A 19,203-nucleotide genomic window follows, 5' to 3' on the forward strand; every position below is an offset into this window, starting at 1 on the left:
TTAATAGTTTCAACGTCCTTAATATTACATGGACAATGCAGACATACAGAGATTGGGCAAAAAAATTATGAAAATACTGCGAGACATGCATAGTTGAACATAAATGCAAGAGCTACACAAGCCTGCAGGTGTCACTGTTGTGTTTGATCACGAATAGTATCTCTGCAACATCGTCAACAAATTGTCAGACCAGTGTTCTGTGTAGTTGTGAGTGCATTATGTGGGAGCTAAGTGAAGTCCAACTTGAGTACATTGTTGATGTCCGCATGATGTGTCCTTCCGTAAACAAGGCAGCCGAAGTGTTTCGTGTTTGAAGAGGCACCGTATCGAAGATTTATACTGCAAAAAAGAAAAGCGGAAAAACATCATCTGATAAGTCACAACATAGACGACAGTATGTGTTTAGTGATTGTGGTGGACGGCCATTGAAAAAAACAAGAGCACCACGGCTGCCAAAGTCCTACTCAGTACCAAAACAACTTGAAGGGAGCTGGGCGAGCTGGAATTCCAAGACCACTCATTAGTGATGCAAATGCTCGTGACAGGAAACCGTGGTGGCGAAGCCATAAAACCTGGACTGAAGAACGGTAGAAGAATGTCATTCGGTCGGACGAGTCTGTTTCACAATGTTTGCAGCTTCAGGCGAGTACACGTCCCAAGTGTGAAACATGGCGGGTGTTTGGTTATGATTTGGGCAACCATATCGTGGTATTCCATGGGTCTCATGGTCACTCTGCAATACGGCATTACGGCCAAGCATTATATGGACATTTTGGCTGATCAGGTCCATCCCATTGCGCAATATTTATTCCCCGATTGTGATATTGTGTTCCATGACGACGGCGCACCTATTCAAACAGATCGCATCGCCTAGGACTTGTTTTGCGAACACGAGGATGAACTCTTCAGTTGAAACTTCCGGGCTGAGAGGCCGTGGTCGATGTTTAAAATTTCCACCTAACATCTCGTCTCCGTCTGCGGGAGACTGACTGACATAGTCGCTTTATTTAAACACTGCCTGACGACAACTTATTTGCAGTACAACAACGAGTTTTACGAACAGATCGACGGGGTGGCGATGGGATACCCTCTCAGCCCAGCTGTTACCAATTTATTTATGGAGATCTTCGAACAGCGAGTGCTGCAGACTGCGAGTAAAAAGCCTGCTAAATGGTACCGTTATGTTGATGACACATTTTTAGTGTGGGCTCATGGTGAAGAAGAGCTGGATGTCTTCTTGGTTAATCTGAAGAGTATTAACCCGAAGATACAGCTTACGATCGAGAAAGAAAGCAACGGTCAACTCAATTTCCTAGATGTGTTGGTAATTAAACGGGAGGATGGGACGCTGGGCCACAGGGTATATACAAAGAACACTCACACGGATCGATACCTCCACAAGGAATCAAACCCTCATCCTAGGCAAATAAGAGGCGTCATGAAGACCTTGGTGGACAGAGCCAACAAAATCTGCGACCCTGCTTACTTGTCAGATAAATTAAATCAATTATGGTCAGCCTTCACGAAAAGCGGATATACCAGCAAGAAAATTGATCGAGCCCTCCATCAAAGAAGAGAAGAAGCCAGAAGTCAAGAGGAATGACGGTCACCTACTGGAAAAGTTTTCCTACCTTTCACAAATAAAGTCACGGACCGTATCGGGAATGTTCTGGCCAGGTATTGGACCGAAACAATCTTCAGACCCACCAAGAAGATTAAGGAATATTTAAGAACTGCAAAAGACGTCCGTCACCCCCTAACAACACTTGGGGTCTACAAAATTCCATGCAGTTGTGGACAAGTATATATTGGAACAACGAAAAGAAGTGTAAACACCCGCTTAGCCGAACATTAAAGAAACTGTGGCTTAGGACACATCGACAAATCGGCCGTAGCTCAGCGTGTTTTTCGAGATGGGAACCACGAAATTAAATTTAATGAGACAAGCGTTCTAGCACGAGCATCCCATTATCATGCGCGCATGTATAGAGAAGCAATAGAGATTCACAAACACCACAATAATTTTAAAAGCAAAGAAGAAGTTTTGAAGTTTAACAAAATATGGATGTCGACGTTGCGCCAGCAGAATAACAATCGATTACCCTTAATCGAGAATGATGACGTCTTCCAAAAGATAGGCATACCGTCGGCATCAAGTGACGAATGGTGGTGCCCTCTATGTGTTCTATAAATGCGAGAATGCCTGGAGCCTCAGTGGCAGTAGCCGGACGAACTCAGAAGATGTCTCGCGCAGACGGAGACGAAATGTTAGGTGGAAATTTTATACATCGAACACGGCCTCTCAGCCCGGGAGTTTCAACTGAAGACACCACCTGCCGTGAAAACCTACATTGTGTGACGAGGATGAATTGTCGCATCTCCCCTTTCGAACACGAGCGGTTCTAGGCGCTTCAGTCTAGAACCCCGCGACCGCTACGGTCGCAGTTTCGAATCCTGCCTCGGCCATGGATGTATGTGATGTCTTTAGGTTAGTTAGGTTTAAGTAGTTATAAGTTCTTGCGGACTGATGACCTCAGAAGTTTTGTCCCATAGTGCTCAGAGCCATTTGAACCATTTGAACCTCGCCAACACTTTCACCAGATCTCATTGTTATTGTCCGCTCCGTTAGCTGAGTGGTCAGGGCGACGGATTGCCTTCCTATGGGCCCGAGTTCGATTCCCGGCTAGTTGGGGAATTTTCTCCGCTCAGGGGCTGGATGTTGTGTTTTCTTCATCACCATTTCATCCCGATCTGGCGCGCAGGTCGCCCAATGTGGCGTCGAATGTAATAAGACATCACGGAGGCCGGACCTACCCTGCAAGGGGCCTCCCGACCAATGACGCCAACGCTCATTTCCATTTTGCACTGTTACTGATCCTTTGTGGTCTACTTTAGAGAAGAGGGTGCATGATCTCTATCCACCTCCAGCATCGTTACCTGAACTTGCCACTGTTCCTTTGAAAACCTACAGGGCTTGTATCTACCCATTCTGAGACGACTGGAAGCTGTTTTGAATGCCAGCACGTTTCCAACATTGTATAAGGCATGGAAATGTGTTGCGTTTTTGTGCTTCCATATTTTTGTCCATCTCTGTATTTCCAATACAAGAATGTAGCGAGTGAAATTAATGATTTGTCTTTTGCTTGTTCATAGAACTTGATAACGAGATCATGTCTTCTCAAGACTAGTTGTGTTTTCAGTTAAGAAAACCACAATTTAGGACACCTGGAACTTTATAATCACCCTTCTGAAATTGTTCTATAGTGAAGAGGGCTGACCCGTCGAATTTTGGTCCGTAAGAATCCTCAAAGCGGAAGGCGGAAGAGGAGAGCTAGAGGAGGCCAGTAGTCACCTGCGGGCAGAAGGGCGAGTACTGCAGGGAGTAGACGGGCCCGCGATGCGCGCGGAAGTGGTCGAGGTGTCGGTGCAGGCTGCGCGTCGAGCAGACGTGCACGCAGCCCGCGTCGGTGCCCACCAGGTAGTCGTCCGCGCCGCCCGGCCGCAGCGCCAGCACCAGCGCCGCCGCGAAGCACGACACCGGCTCCCCGGCCGGCGGGGGTTCCCCGGCCGGCGGGGGTTCCCCGGCCGAGCGCCGCGGCGCCCGCGCGCCAGGGGGAGGCGCCACGCCGCGCACGGCGCCCTCTGGCCACGGCACGCGCATCACCTGCGTATGCTCCAGCCGCGCGCCGCTGCGCCGGTACCTGTCAACGGCGCCGCGCTGTTGGAACAGCACAGCCTCGCTAGCGGCTTGCGTAACACATAAAGGAGAGTGTCAACTGGCAAGGAAATTTCCGCAAGTCACTTGCAGAACCTACTTCTGCAAGTTCTTTGCATGTGGAAATACCCGCAGCAAGCTGACTTCCGCAAGTTTCGTCAACTTGGAGAAGTAGCTTCCGGAAGCTGGTGTAAACGGTTCTCCAGAGCTTGCTGAAAACACTTCCTGGACTTGCCAGTTGCGGGAAGCTTTTTCGGAAGTGTATACAGTACGAAATGTCAGTCCTGAAGTTCGTGTGGACGAGTGAAAAACCATGGCTTATTCAGCGAGTGGGATGTTTTCCCGTGTTGTGGGACACACAACACGAGGACTTTAAAAAATAGGTTAAAAAACAAGACGCATTGGAAATTATTGCGTCAGACTTCAACACTACAGAACCAGAAATACCAAAAAAAATCCACAATTTGCGTACGCAGTATAATCAAGAACTAAATAAGTGGACAAAGTTGAGACGACTTATATAAAAGTAAATGGTAATTCTTTGATGCCATGAAATTTATATTTCGTTCCTACACGCCGAAAGAAACTGAAGATAATATGGTAAGAGAAACAAATTTAATATTCTGCATATAGTATTTATTAATTCTATTACAGACGTATTTAAGGTTTACACTCTCATCAGAAATCAATTGAAATTTAAAGGCGTCTGTATTGCCAGGCTACTTCCCCTTCTGGTGAAAAAAGTAGACAGTGAATTCATTTCTGACTTCCTTGGCCATCTGTGGCCAATTATGTATGTTTATTGGTTCCAGCGGTATATTCGTTTCTGTCCATGTCTTTGCGCCATTCTCCTTGTGTCTGTAAATCTTGAGAATCACATGTGCCAGGTGCGGCATAAACGGAATTTCTTCTCACTTCTGTGAGTAAAAAGTTGTGAAGAGCACAAATCGCTTAGAGAATTTGCCTCGATTTCTCTGGGTTTAGAAGAATTTGCTTTCGTAATACTCGAAAACGTGTGCATACAACCCCCAAAAACTTTTCAGACACATTTCTTGCTCTAGAGAGCCGGTAGTTAAACACACGAATTTGCACTGGTTGGCCTCTAAAAGGGTATGGCTTCACAATTTAATTTTTTTAGAGAAAATGCACCGTCAGCAACAATAACGTATATATCTGCACAGTTCTATCAGGTAAATTTCGAGGAACTGGTACATTCAAAGAATTAGACTCAAGACGTTCTGACAGTCTACAATTATTAAAAACTCCATCAGATATTCTACCATTACTGCCCACATCGAAGTATATAATTCTGTAGTCAGGTCCATTCAGTGCCAATAGCACAATACTGTAGTTCCCTTTATAATTAAAGTACACTCTGCCTTCTTTCTTGGGAGTCTGTATGACTATATGTTTTCCATCTATAGCGCCAATACAGTTTGGAAAATCCCATCTATTCTCAAAACTAGTAGCGATTTGTAACCATTCTTCTTCTGTTGAAGGTATCTAAAATTATATAAAACAAAATTTTATCTGAAATTTATTGCTTTGAAGACAAATATTACATTACAGTGTTTATTTTAAGGATCAGAAAACGACGGGGAAGATAATGAGTGTGAGACAGATACAGTCCAGGAAAAAGCACAGGAAAGAAGAATTTTGAAAAGAAAAAAAATACCGAGGAAAATTCAGATACTATTCTAAACAAGGCAGTAGAAATTGCACAATCCTGTTGATGAACATCAGGTGTCTGGAGACTATGTGGCATCGGAATTAAGGTTAATAACACAAATTTCATTCGAAAAAAATTAAGGAGGATAATACAAAAGGCAATACTCGAAGTATTCTTTAACAATAACAGTACAGCAACACTGACGGCTGCTCTGATTTGTGCACATGATATTCTAATCTACAACTTGCCTGTCTCACAACGAGAACTGTAGTGTATACGCCGGCCGTTGTGACCGTGCGGTTCTAGGCGCTTCAGTTCGGAACCGCGTAGCTGCTACGGTCGCAGGTTCGAATCCTGCCACGGGCATGGATGTGTGTGATGTCCTTAGGTTTAAGTAATTCTAAGTCTAGGGGACTGATGACCACAAATGTTAAGTCCCATAGTGCTCAGAGCCATTTGAACCATTATTTTGTAGTGGATACACTACCGCAAGTACTTGCAGCAAGTTCGTGAAATTAACTTGCCGAAGCGACTTGCAGAAGTCAACATGAGCAAGTTTTCTTACTAATGTAAACACCTCAGTAAGTACTTACAGAAGTTACTTGCGGAAGTTACTTGCTAGTGGACACGCGCCTTAACGTACTAGCTTCTTAGCAGTTTACCGATTGACGGCCACGAAATAAGTACGTAGGCTTCCGCGGCCGGTGTCATGATCATAAAAGTTTTCTTGGTGTAGTACTGCGTCATAGTATAAATGATTATAAACATAAACCAACGTTCCGACGGTATCACAACGGCCTACCACAGGACAAGACTGGTTTTGGCGGAGTTTTTTTCGCTTTATTGTAATCTCATACTTCGCCCAGTATGTGTGGATGGTGCTCTGTCAGCAGTACAATTCTCCACTTTTCAGCCAAGTGAATTAAACAAAATTACAATGAGAAATATAAACAAAATTGGGCGCTGGGTTTTCTTTTAAATTAAACATCAAAGATGGAAAGTTAAAAAAACGGAAATATGTACATTTTAAAAATATCTCGGGAAAGTGAAATTCTTCTGATTAAACACTGAAAAGCTGTACTTTCACTTAAAAACTGAAGAACCTGCACTATGGCGAGAGGTATTGACAGAGAGAATGTGCTCTAGGGTTGAAAGGTGTGGGTAGAACGATAGGCGTCAGTTAGTCAGTAAAAAGTATGGAAAAAAAGAGGCAGGAGATGAGGTGGATAGTGGGAAATACAGTCGGTGGGAAAGACAGAGGGTGAGGAGTACTGTGTCGTATGGGTAGGGCAGTGGGGTTGCAAGAGGAAAGTGGTGGGGATGGATAGAGAGGGAGAGGAAGAGGAGCCCTCATGTGGACTGGGATTGGTGGGGAAGAGTTACAGTTAGTAAGAGGGATAAATACCAGGACGGATCTCATTGACTAGGAGAGGAGGTTGGTTCGTTTTACTTCGGTTGGTATTTCATACTTTGACGCGGTACTACACCCAGAAGAATTTTAATCATCAAGTAATTTCTTCTCCTTTCTCTTGTATCTTCACGGGGCTGGCATGGTTATTGTCCGATTCGGCATTGTTCGTATTAGAGGGTGGCCGAATGCCTTTCCCTATCACCAACCCTTTACCCCCCCCCCCCCCTCCCCCATCGCATGATGGATGGAATTTCAGTGCCGTAACTGACTGCATGTATAAAGGTGTAAATGATGCGGGACGTCGGTACCATCTCAGTATTCACCCACGCGGATGTAGGAAACCGCCAAAAGCCACATCTGGCCGGGCCAGTACACCGGTCCACGGAGTTAATCCACCGGGCGGTTACGATCACACCAGAATCCAGAAAGCGGCCTGCTAACACTCGCCGTTATCTATGTGGGTAACAGGGAATTATTAAGAGTTCCTATAATCAATGAAAGAATGGCAACAGTACGATTTAAAACCGAACAGCGACAAATGATAATGATAGCCGTGTTATGCTCGTGAAAAAGGGCAAAAAGTCGAAACAAATCAATTTTTTAAAATACGGCCATCTGTAATAGATAAATATATTAAGAGTGACCAACTTATCGTATGCGTAGATTTAAAGGCTCGGGTACACAAAATACCTATTCCAAATGTTGTTCGAACTTTCAGAGAAGTAACAGTACATGAAAGTGGAGAGGAACTTTGACAATTTACAACGTTCAACCAGCTGAAATTAACAAATACCTATTACCTCAAGAAAGATATTCGTAAGTTTATATGGAGTAGTCGAGGCTACAGATCATTAATCGATTATCTAATAGTCGATAATACGTTAATCATATGGTGCAGGATATTACAGAACACGGAGGCAGTGATATATATTCGGATCATTATTTCATAATTTTTAAGATTAAATAGTGGCAATACTGCTGTGGAGACATTATGCAATGGAATCTACTGTTGTCACTGATAGCCACGTTGTTGACATACCTACCTTGCCACCGAGCAAATGGACTCGCCCGTCCCATATCAAAGGCATGCGCACAATCGAAGCAAAAACAGTCACTTGTGAGCGGAGGTCTAACGTAACGGTGTCCTGTTTTCGAAACAGGAACAACAGAGTTGGATCAAGACTGAATGTGCCAGAGGTCGTTCGTAACAGCACGTCAGTGTCATCAAGGCCTTCTAGAGGCGTGCGGGGAATTGGCATTGCCGTGCAGAACAGTGGCACGTTGGGTAAAAGCCTTCAACGAAGGTCGGCAGGCAATGGGAGACATGCATCGAGCAGGGCGTCCTAGCGTCTCTAAAGAAAAGTGCTTGCTGTTGCCGTGTTAATGGACAGTGATCGGCGCCATACGATTCGTGAGCTCGCCCACGACACCGGATAGCGCATACGACTGTGCTTCGCTTCCTGAAGGAACGCCTGGGCATGCGAAAAATTGCATCACGATGGGTTCCGCATGACTTGGAGGAAATGCAGAAATGGATTCGTTACGACGCTCCTTAGACGCACTTGGAGTGCTATGAGCGCGAAGGCAAGGCTTTCTTACGCCGTATCGTACCACTGGATGAGACATGCGCCACATCGCACGAGCCAAAACTGAAACGCGACTCCAACGAATGGTGTCATAGTGGGTCGCCGAGAAAGTCGAAAGTGCATCAGAGCACCAGTATGGTGAAAGCTATGGTGATTCTCGTCTACGACTGTAATGATGGTGTTATCCTAAAGCATTATGTTCCTCCACGACAGACCGTGAATGCACAGTATTACTGTTCGTTTTTGGAACATCACCTGCGACCAGCTCTACGGAAGAAGCGGCGACACTTCCTGCGCAACACACCCATCATTTTGCACAACAATGTGGGGGCGCATACAGCACAAGCTGTGGCTGCTCTGTTAGGCCGATGGGACTGGGAAGTACAGTACCATCCATCATACTCCCCGGACTTAAGTCCTTGTGACATTGATTTGATTCCGAAGATGAAGAAACCACTTCGTGGCATTCGCTTCAGAACTGTTAAAGAGATTTGACAGGCAGTAGACCGCTCCATTCGCACCATCAATAGAACAGACTCTGATAACGGTATACTACGCCTTCCACATCGCTGGCAACGGGTACCACACAACGCTGGTGACTACTTTGAAGGACAGTAACAGGTGCAAACAAGTAACTCTTTTGTATCGGTCGTGACTACATAGTTGCCACTATTTAAGTTCCAACCCTCGTCATTGCAAGACGAAGGAAAAACACCCGAACCACATACGAGAAAATGAGGAAGTGTACAAGGCGTACCTTCTACAAGAAGAATATATAAAAACTTCTAATGAAAATAAAATTATAAAGTACTTAAGCGAACCATCCACTAATGACGATGTAAATAAAGAATGAGAAAATATAATGTAGGTAATCTGTGCTCCGCAACTGCCGATTTCTGTAGTTCTTTATTATTCATACGCCGTTGGCGTTCTGCACAGCGGTTGGAAACGGTACGAATGGTCTGACCTATACAGGGTGTTACAAAAAGGTACGGCCAATCTTTCAGGAAACATTCCTCACACACAAATAAAGAAAAGATGTTATGTTGACATGTGTCCGGAAACGCTTAATTTCCATGTTAGAGTTCATTTTAGTTTAGTCAGTATGTACTGTACTTCCTCGATTCACTGCCATGATTTCATACGGGATACTCTACCTGTGCTGCTAGAGCATGTGCCTTTACAAGTACGACACAACATGTGGTTCATGCACGATGGAGCTCCTGCACATTTCAGTCGAAGTGTTCGTACGCTTCTCAACAACAGATTCGGTGACCGATGGATTGGTAGAGGCGGACCAATTCCATGGCCTCCACGCTCTCCTGACCTCAACCCTCTTGACTTTCAATTATGGGGGCATTTGAAAGCTCTTGTCTACGCAATCCCGGTACCAAATGTAGAGTCTATTCGTACTCATATTGTCGACGGCTGTGATACAATACGCCATTCTCCAGGGCTGCATCAGCGCATCAGGGATTCCATGCGACGGAGGGTGGATGCATGTATCCTCGCTAACGGAGCACATTTTGAACATTTCCTGTAACAAAGTGTTTGAAGTCACGCTGGTACGTTCTGCTGCTGTGTGTTTCCATTCCGTGATTAATGTGATTTGAAGAGAAGTAATAAAATGAGCTGTAACATGGAAAGTAAGCGTTTCCGGACACATGTCAACATAACATATTTTCTTTCTTTGTGTGTGAGGAATGTTTCCTGAAAGTTTGGCCGTACCTTTTTGTAATACCCTGTATAACTGCTTCCACACTCACAGAGGATGTCATAAATTGCAGGGACCCTGAGGTCGAGACATCCTTAACAGGGCGCATCATCTCCTCAGTTTTCTTAGGAGGACTGTTCAGAACATCAACGGCATGTTAAAAATAGCTAGAGAAATCGGCAATTGCGGAGCACAGGCCCACTAACAAACATAAAATACTGACTGATGAAACAAAAATTTTGTCCCATGTGTCCACATATATTTTTTTCTTTATCGTAATTTTAATCACCTCAATACAAGGTGGGCTGGCAGCAGCATATCACCCTGCTCTTCAGCCTTGAGTGGTACAATAACATAACATATAGGTGGCACAGACAATACAATAAAAACGGCGGGCAAAAAAATGTAGATACAAAAAAACAGTAGACATGAAGCCGTTCACGCTGGATGAGAAAAACACTTAACACTTGGTGACACAGTGCACGTAACACGGATGACTGCGACGGCACACGTGAACGGTGGTGGCGTGAAGGCGAAAGGACACTGAACACAAAACGAAGGCACACACACACGAGACACTGATGGCGATGATCTCCGGCGCTCGAATGTTCACTGAGCGTGCGCGAGTCCGGGGACCTGCCAAGGGAGGGGGAGGAGGAAGGGGAGTGGGACAGGGAGAGGGGAGGGCAGATGCCATGGGCAAGGGAGACAGGGGGAGGGGAGGGAAAAAGGGGGGAGCCCGGGGGAAGAGGGGTGGAGGAAGGGGACGGGAGAAAAGGAGAGAGAAGGGAGGGTGGGTGCCAAGTGGAGAGGCCACAGGAAGTGGGGGCGGGTAGGAACAAAGTTGATAGGAGGGGTAGATGGAGGGGAGGAGGACTTCATCAGGGAGGGGGAGCTGCCGGAAGCCACCTTGGGAGAGGGTAAGGAGGGTGGAGAGATGGAGACTGGGTGGTACGTGGGAATACAGGCGCGGCAGCAGGCGGGGGTGGGAGAGGATGGGCGAGAAAAGAGGGTGAGGAGGGTCAAGTTTGCGGGAGGTGTACAGGATCCGTATCCTTTCAAGGAAAAGGAGGAGGTGGGGGAAAGGAATGAGATCGTACAGGATCCGCGTGGGGGAGGAGAGACAGATGCGATAGGCGAGGCGAAGAGCATGGCGTTCAAGGATTTGAAGGGATTAATAAAAGGTAGGGGGGGCGGAGATCCAGGCCGGATGGGCGTAGCAGAGGATAGGGCGGATGAGGGATTTATAGGTGTGGAGGATGGTGGAGGAGTCCAGACCCCACGTACGGCCTGAAAGGAGCTTGAGGAGGCGGAGTCGGGAGTGTGCCTTGGCTTGGATTGTCCGGAGATGGGGGGTCCAGGAGAGGCGACGGTCGAGGGTGACGCCAAGGTACTTGAGAGTCGGGGTGAGGGCGATTGGACGGCCACACCGGCGGAGGGAAAAAAGGTGTAGGAATCTGTGTTATGGATGGGTGTCCACATATTGGGATTCTGTTATTAAGGAGGCTGTTGAAATAAGAATGAGCGAGAAAACTTTAACCTTGATAAAGAATATTATCTGAGCGGTGCACGGAAACGAGCACTCGATGTAGAGAAGCGGCAGAGACATTCTTTGCAATATTTACGTTCCCACGGAAGCGGTGGTGCCACCAGCACAGACACTGAAACCGTCTGCGACATCAGTACGGAATCGCCGACCAATCAGAAGCCGTCCACGGGCTATATATGGCCAACACAGTTGCAGTGAAATCAGTCAGTTGCTCCTGACGATGACGATGGAGGCTATCGCCAAAAGCTCGAGATTTTATCCTGAATTGGCGCGGAAAGAAAAACGAGAATGTTTTACACCTCAGTGCCGTCGCGAAAGACATCGTTCTCAAAAGCGTTGGTTGTTACGGGTAAGTTCCTTTCGCGAAATATCAAAATTAAAATGGCTCTAAGCACTATGAGACTTAACATCTGAGGTCGTCAGTCCCTTAAACTTAGAACTACTTAAACCTAACTAACGTAAGGACATCACACAAATCCATGACCGAGGCAGGATTCTAACCTGCGACAGTAGCAGCAGCGCTGTTCCGACTGAAGCGCCTAGAGCCGCTCGGCCACAGTAGCCAGCCACTAAATGTCAATCTCCAACTTTGTCCTCCGAACGCGAAAATATTTTGTCGGCAATCGCCTATATAGGGAGAAATGATCATTGTAATAAAATAAGATATATCAGCGGTCGAACATAAAGAGCCGACCAGAGTGGCCGAGCAGTTCTAGGCGTTACAGTCTGGAACCGCGCCACCGCTACGGTCGCAGGTGTGAATCCTGCCTCGGACATGGATGTGTGTGACGTCCTTAGGTTAGTTAGGTTTAAGTAGTTCTAAGTTCTAGGGGACTGATGGCCTCAGAAGTTAAGTCCCATAGTGCTCAGAGCCATTTTGCTCGAACATAAATCTTTAAGTGTTTGTTTTTCCCGGAGGCTGTTCGATAGTGGAACGGTACAGAAAGAAAGTGAAAGTCTGTCTGGAATCCACTGCCAGTCACTTAAGGGTGAACTGCAGAGTACTCATGTAGATGTAGATGTAGACATATCCTTCAATATATCGTGTACATGGCTGGCTAAGCTTAGCAGTTGATGCAATTGACCGAAAAGTGCTTCATTACTCACTTTGCAGCAGTAAAAGAACTAACAGACATCACAACACAACAGTAACTATGTATGCAATGGGTACCGCACTGCAGTAGAACCTACATTATATTATTATTATTAGGGCTAGTTGTGAAACACAAAGCGATCGCATCGTGAAGAAGTCCAAGATAGAAGTAAAGAGCCCAGCAGTCAAGTAATTTACAATCAGCATGCCTAAGTATAGCGCACACATTTTAATGTGGTTGATTTTAATTGGGGTGCAGGATATGAGTGAGGCAAGTGACACTAGGGGGACCAGTGCCATAGAGGAGGCGTGGTTGGTAGCAAGTGTCTATTCTCACTGCGGATAATCAGCTTTGTTCTATGATAAGGGGCTTTAGATAGCATTCACGAGGCTCTAAGAATTGCTTCATCGTTGTATCAAAATGGTTGTTAGAAATAAGCAATACCAATTGCCTCATTGACTTATTAGTTTACGGTTTAATTAGACACCAAAAAAAACTAAGTATGATTTACTGTTCGTCATTTTAAAAGTAACAAAGAAAATTATTTTTTATTCTAAAGTTTGCTTACGCCCAAATGTTGATAATGATAAGGGTTGCACTCAGGGATAATGGTCTCATAAAACTTGGAAAACACTGACTTAATACATGAAATTACACTACTGGCCATTAAAATTGCTACACCACGAAGGTGGCGTGCTACAGACGCGAAATTTAACCGACAGGAAGAAGATGCTGTGATATGCAAATGATTAGCTTTTCAGGCCATTCACACAAGGTTGGCGCCGGTGGCGGCACATAGAACGTGCTGACATGAGGAAAGTTTCCAACCGATTTCTCACACACAAACAGCAGTTAACCGGCGTTGCCTGGTGAAACGTTGGTGTGATGCGACATTTCTGCTCGCGTTGGTCCAGATCCAATGACTGTTAGCAGAATATGGGATCGGTGGGTTCAGGAGGGTAATACGGAACGCCGTGCTGGATCCCAACGGCCTCGTATCACTAGCAGTCGAGATGACAGGCATCTTATCTGCTTGGCTGTAACGGATCGTGCAGTCACGTCTCGATCCCTGAGTCAACAGATGGCGACGTTTGCAAGACAACAACCATCTACACGAACAGTTCGACGACGTTTGCAGCACCATGGACTATCAGCTCGAAGACCATAGCTGCGGTTACCCTTGACGCTGCATCACAGACAGGAGCGCCTGCGATGGTGTACTCAAGGACGAACCTGGGTGCATGAATGGAAAAACGTCATTTTTTCGGATGAATATAGGTTCTGTTTACAGCATCATGATGGTCGCATCCGTGTTTGGTGACATCGCGGTGGACGCACATTCGAAGCGTGTATTCGTCATCGCCATACTGGCGTATGACCCGGCGTGATGGTATGAGGTGCCACTGGTTACACGTCTCAGTCCCCTCTTCTTCGCATTGACGGCACTTTGAACAGTGGACGTTACATTTCAGATGTGTTACGACCGTGCCAAACCCTACATTTGATAATGCACGACCGCATGTTGCAGGTCCTGTACGCTGTACGGGCCTTTCTGGATACAGAAAATGTTCGACTGCTGCCCTGGTCAGCACATTCTCCAGATTTCTCACCAATTGAAAACGTCTGGTCAATGGTGGCCGAGCAACTGACTCGTCGCAGTACGCCAGTCACTACTCTTGACGAACTGTGGTATCACGTTGAAGCTGCATGGGCAGCTGTGCCTGTACACGCCATCCAAACTCTGTGTGACTCAATGCCCAGGCGTATCAAGGCCGTCATTACGGCCATAGGTAGTTGTTCTGGGTACTGATTTCTCAGGATCTATGCACCCAATTTGCGTGAGAATGTAATCACATGTCAGTTCGAGTATAATATACTTGCCCAATGAGTACCCGTTTATCATCTGCCTTTCTTCTTGGTGTGGGAATGTTAATGGCCAGTAGAGTATGAAGAAGATGCGCTCCACGTCTTTTGGTGTTGGGCTAAAATGAGGTGGGGATCTACAAAACCGGCACCAAGTTCGGTAATTAGCTGGAAATTGAGTCGGATACCAGCAGAAGATGCTAGTGGTGTACGAGAGCGAACCTGGAGATGCGGCCCTCCTGGTCGGCGGCGAGGAGATCCTGCAGCTGCTGGCCGCCCTCCTCGGCGTCTGGGCGCGGCAGCCACTCGACGTGCCAGACGGGGGCCCTCACGGGCGCCGCCCCGCGCGCCACCACCCTGCAGGCGCTGCCGGCGGCCGACACGTCCACCAGGGCGACGGCGCCGTCGTAGAAGCCGACGGCCAGCAGGTTGGGCGCCGCCGGGCAGAAGCGCAGCGACGACACCTCCGCGCCGAAGACGTAGGCGCGCTCCGGCTCGGCGGGGTTCTTGACGCACCAGACGCAGACGGCGCCGCGCCCCCGGCCGCCGCCGCCGCCGTAGTGGAACTTGCCGTAGGCCGCCGCCAGCAGGTCGCCGCACGCCGCGCTCCAGCACAGCGCCGACACGCTGCGCCCGCTCGCACGCTCGCACTCGAACACCCACAGCGGCCGCACGTGGTAGCGGAAGCGCGGGCCGCCGCCCTCTGCGTCCGCCTCCGTCAGGCCCTGCACGGGCGCAGCAACGTTGCGTTCAGGCGGGCAGAAGCGAGACACAAAATAGTGACGGAAACTTCTGTCATGATACTGAACTGTCCCTTCCCCGTATACTACACTGACGAAATAAAAGTCGCAACACCGAGAAGTAGTTGTGCAACCTATACGAAAGTTCGTAGGCGTGGTTCTACATCTGCAAAATAGTTTCTAGTCAAATTTCGCGAAATTTCTGCAGCGTAGCAACATGTGGGGCCGTCCAACATGAGATTCTGATATTTTTGGATCCTTGAAGAAAGACAATCGTGGCCGTCAATCTTATTCGGACGCAGAGGTGCAGGCCTGGGTACAATTATGGTTCTGTTGCCAAATAAAAACTTTTTTCCTTGATGCTTTTGATCGTCTTGTCCCACAGTGGAATAAATGTATTAATGAACAGTTTAGTTGAAACTTCCTGGCAGATTAACAATGTGTGCCGGACCGAGACTCGAACTCGGGACCTTTGCCTTTCGCGGGCAAGTGCTCTACCGACTGAGCTACCCAAGCACGACTCAGAGCTTCACTTCTGCCAGGCTGTGGCTAAGCCATGTCTCTCCATTATCCTTTCTTTCAGGAGTGCTAGTTCTGCAAGGTTCGCAGGAAAGCTTCTGTAAAGCTTGGAAAGTAAGAGACGAGGTACTGGCAGAAGTGAAGCTGTGAGGACGGCTCGTGAGTCGTGCTTGGTTAGCTCATTTGGTAGAGCACTTGCCCGTGAAAGGCAAAGGTCCTGAGTTCGAGCCTCGGTAGCGTACACAGTTTTAATCTGCCAGGAAGTTTCATATCAGCGCACACTCCGCTGCAGAGTGAAAATCTCATTTTGGCAACAGTTTAGTTACTTTTTTCTACCTGTTTCTTTTTTTTTTATTTGACTCTTCTTCATATATCGAAGTCAACAAAATATTTTGCATTCGGAGGAGAAAGTTGGTGTTGCAATTACGTGGAAAGATCTCGCTGCAACGAGAAACGCCTATGTTTTAATTAATGATTTTCAAGCGCAACTCGCATCATATCCATGCCACTCTCTCCCCTACTTCCGACGATACAAAACGAACTGGCTTCCTTTGAATTTTTTTTCAGTGTCCTCCGTGAATTCAATCTGACAAGGAATTCATCCCGCGCAGCAATACTCCAGAAGACGGTGGACAAGCGTGGTGTAGGCAGTATCTTTAGCAGATCTGATGCTTCTCCTTTCTGCCAATAAAATGCGGTCTTTGGCTCGCTTTATTCGCAGCATTTTTTTATGTATTGATTTCAGATTAAGTGCATCGTTATTTTAATCCCTAGATGTTTGTTTAACTTCCTTATGGTGAGAGATAATGGGCGGTCTGAAAGTATTCAACTTGAAGAGAGACAACTTCTCAGCTACGATCGCGTTGTAAAACTTTTATTTAGGATGACTGGTTTCGGTAAATAGAGTTGCCATCACGTGATCTGTGATTAGTGCTTATCAACTGTAAAATATTTTACTTTATGAAAACTAGCGTACACGTCATAATTATTATACATAAACGAGCGCCGACCGGAGTGGCAGAGAGGTTCTACACGCTTCAGTCTGGAACCGCGCGACCGCTACGGTCGCAGGTTCGAATCCTGCCTCGGGCATGGACGTGTGTGATGTCCTTACCTCAGTTAAGTTTAAGTAGTCCTAAGTTCTAGGGGACTGATGACCTCAGATGTTAAGACTCATAGTGCTCAGAGCCATTTGAACCATAAACGAGCGAGTCGACAGTTATAAACGAAAATCAGTTTGATATCTCTGACAGTGGAATTCTGTACTGGTGCTGATGTCGCTAAGATTGTAGAGTAGGCTGCTTTCAGACATGGCAGTATGGACCAAAACAAGAAAAATGGTCTCGTAAACATGGGCTTTAAAATGCAAACCTTAAGACTATGAGCACTTAATCAGTAAAGGATATGTGTTTCACAGTAGCGAAGATGAACAAGTGCTCGTAGCTCCTCAGGCATGTATTTTAGAGATCTCAGAACGGTTTTCGCTTATAGCTTTCGACTCGCTCGTTTCCGGTACAGGGACCGTTGCCTCAAACTGATGCGTTTATTTTTCTCCAGCACCCATGAATGTTTGATTTCTGAATATATATATATATATATATATATATATATATATATATATATATACGTGTGTGTGTGTGTGTGTGTGTGTGTGTGTGTGTGTGTGTGTGTGTGTGTGTGTGTGTGTTTTGCAGGAAGAAGTAAAAACATTTTCTAAAAAAACAGAAAGAACGTAGTAATCGTATGGAGGTAAAACAAAACAGTAGGTTAAAATAGACAGCATGTCGTTAGGACTGCAACGTAAGTCATATTACAAAATCCTATCTTTGCAAAACGTCACGTATAAGACAAAATAATAGGACAGTAACTTTTATTAACAATATGCCTGCATGGCTGGCATCTATTTGACGATGAAACTGAGAGAGAGCTTATGTGTTCATTTCATAGTCAATTGCAAATATAAATATGCAGTATTATATATATATATATATATATATATATATATATATATATATATATATATATATATATACAATTAGAAAATTATTTAGGTAGCTGGTGGAAACTAAAATACTTTCTAAAATCAAAAAGGACATACGTAATGATATGGAGGTAAAACAGTATGTTAGAAAAGACGTACGTCGTTAGGTCTACTCCCTCAGTCTTATTCCTAAATTCTGTCTTTGTACGACGTCAGATACAATAAAAAATATCACACAGTAACATTTATTGGCAAATGCCGCACAGCGGAAAACTAGTTGACGACGAGATTGTAATGTATTTTCTAGGTATTTAGCTGAATGGAATAGTGACATTTTCACACTGATAAGCATTATGACGATGGCCCAAAACGACGGTGGATGCCACTTGGTGGTTATGCGGGCACGTGACGCGATAACGAAAGTATGTAGGCGGAGCAAACACAGACGGGGGATCACTCTGGCGATGATATGGGCTGCAAATGGAGAAAACCATCCAGATAAGCGGCTTTAACAAAGGTCACATTATTATTACGTAGAGTCTGTCAACGAGTACGTATCTCGAAAACGGAGAAGCTCATCGAAAGTTACGCGCTAGTGTCGTCAGGATACACGGAGAGAGATAGAATAATGAAACTGCCACTAGATTCTAAATGGTTGGACGCCCACGACTCTGCACAGAACGTGTGGTTCGGAGACTTGTCTGCTCTGTAAAGTAGGATAAATGATCAGTGGCATCTCTACAAAATTGATTCGGAGCACACCGTTCATCGAACACTGTTGAACGTGGAGCTCCGCAGCAGATCCTCCCTAAGTGTTGACGCAACGACATCGTCAATTACGATTGTAGAGGGCACGGAACCATGGCGGTCAACGTAAACGTGTCAGCTCTTCGGGTGAATTGTATTTTTGCCACACTAGGACCACGGTCTTCTCCAAACACGGCATCTTCGAAGTGAACAGCGGGTCGAAAGGGGCAGCGCGACGGATGCAGGCTGGTGGGAGGAGTACTGTGCTATGGGAGATATTCTCCTGCATTGGCATGGGAACTGTGGTAGTAATGGAAGAACCACCTGCCTCCCTTCACGCTTGATGCTTCTGCGACGGCTACGTCGTTCTTCAGCAGTATAACAGTCCGTGTCTCGGAGCCATAACCGCATTATAGTGGTTTCAGGAGCAATAGAGTGAACTCATGTTGATTTCTGAGCCACCGAATTCGCCTGATGTAAATCCTATGGAAACCATGTGGGTTGCTATCGGACGAATGCCACCACAGGGCACCCAAATCAGTGGCCCGCTATTTACACGAATTACATGACCTGTGCGGACACATCTAATGCTACATACCTCCACTGTCGAGTAGC

The 19,203-nt window shown here is 46.2% G+C and overlaps 1 protein-coding gene across 1 annotated transcript in view; it reads right to left on the reverse strand.

The window, feature by feature from the left end:
• LOC126355504 (dynein axonemal intermediate chain 4) overlaps positions 1 to 19,203 on the reverse strand; it is a 54,117-nt gene that overhangs the window by 13,853 nt on the left and 21,061 nt on the right. Inside the window, exons 5-6 of the mRNA XM_050005878.1 lie at positions 14,824 to 15,326; positions 3,353 to 3,701 (exon numbers count right to left, since the gene is read on the reverse strand). Of these exons, the coding sequence (XP_049861835.1) occupies positions 3,353 to 3,701; positions 14,824 to 15,326 (852 nt within the window). The remainder of the gene's footprint in view (positions 1 to 3,352; positions 3,702 to 14,823; positions 15,327 to 19,203) is intronic.

Source organism: Schistocerca gregaria, chromosome 1, assembly GCF_023897955.1.
Source record: "Schistocerca gregaria isolate iqSchGreg1 chromosome 1, iqSchGreg1.2, whole genome shotgun sequence".
Classification (NCBI taxonomy): domain Eukaryota; kingdom Metazoa; phylum Arthropoda; class Insecta; order Orthoptera; family Acrididae; genus Schistocerca; species Schistocerca gregaria.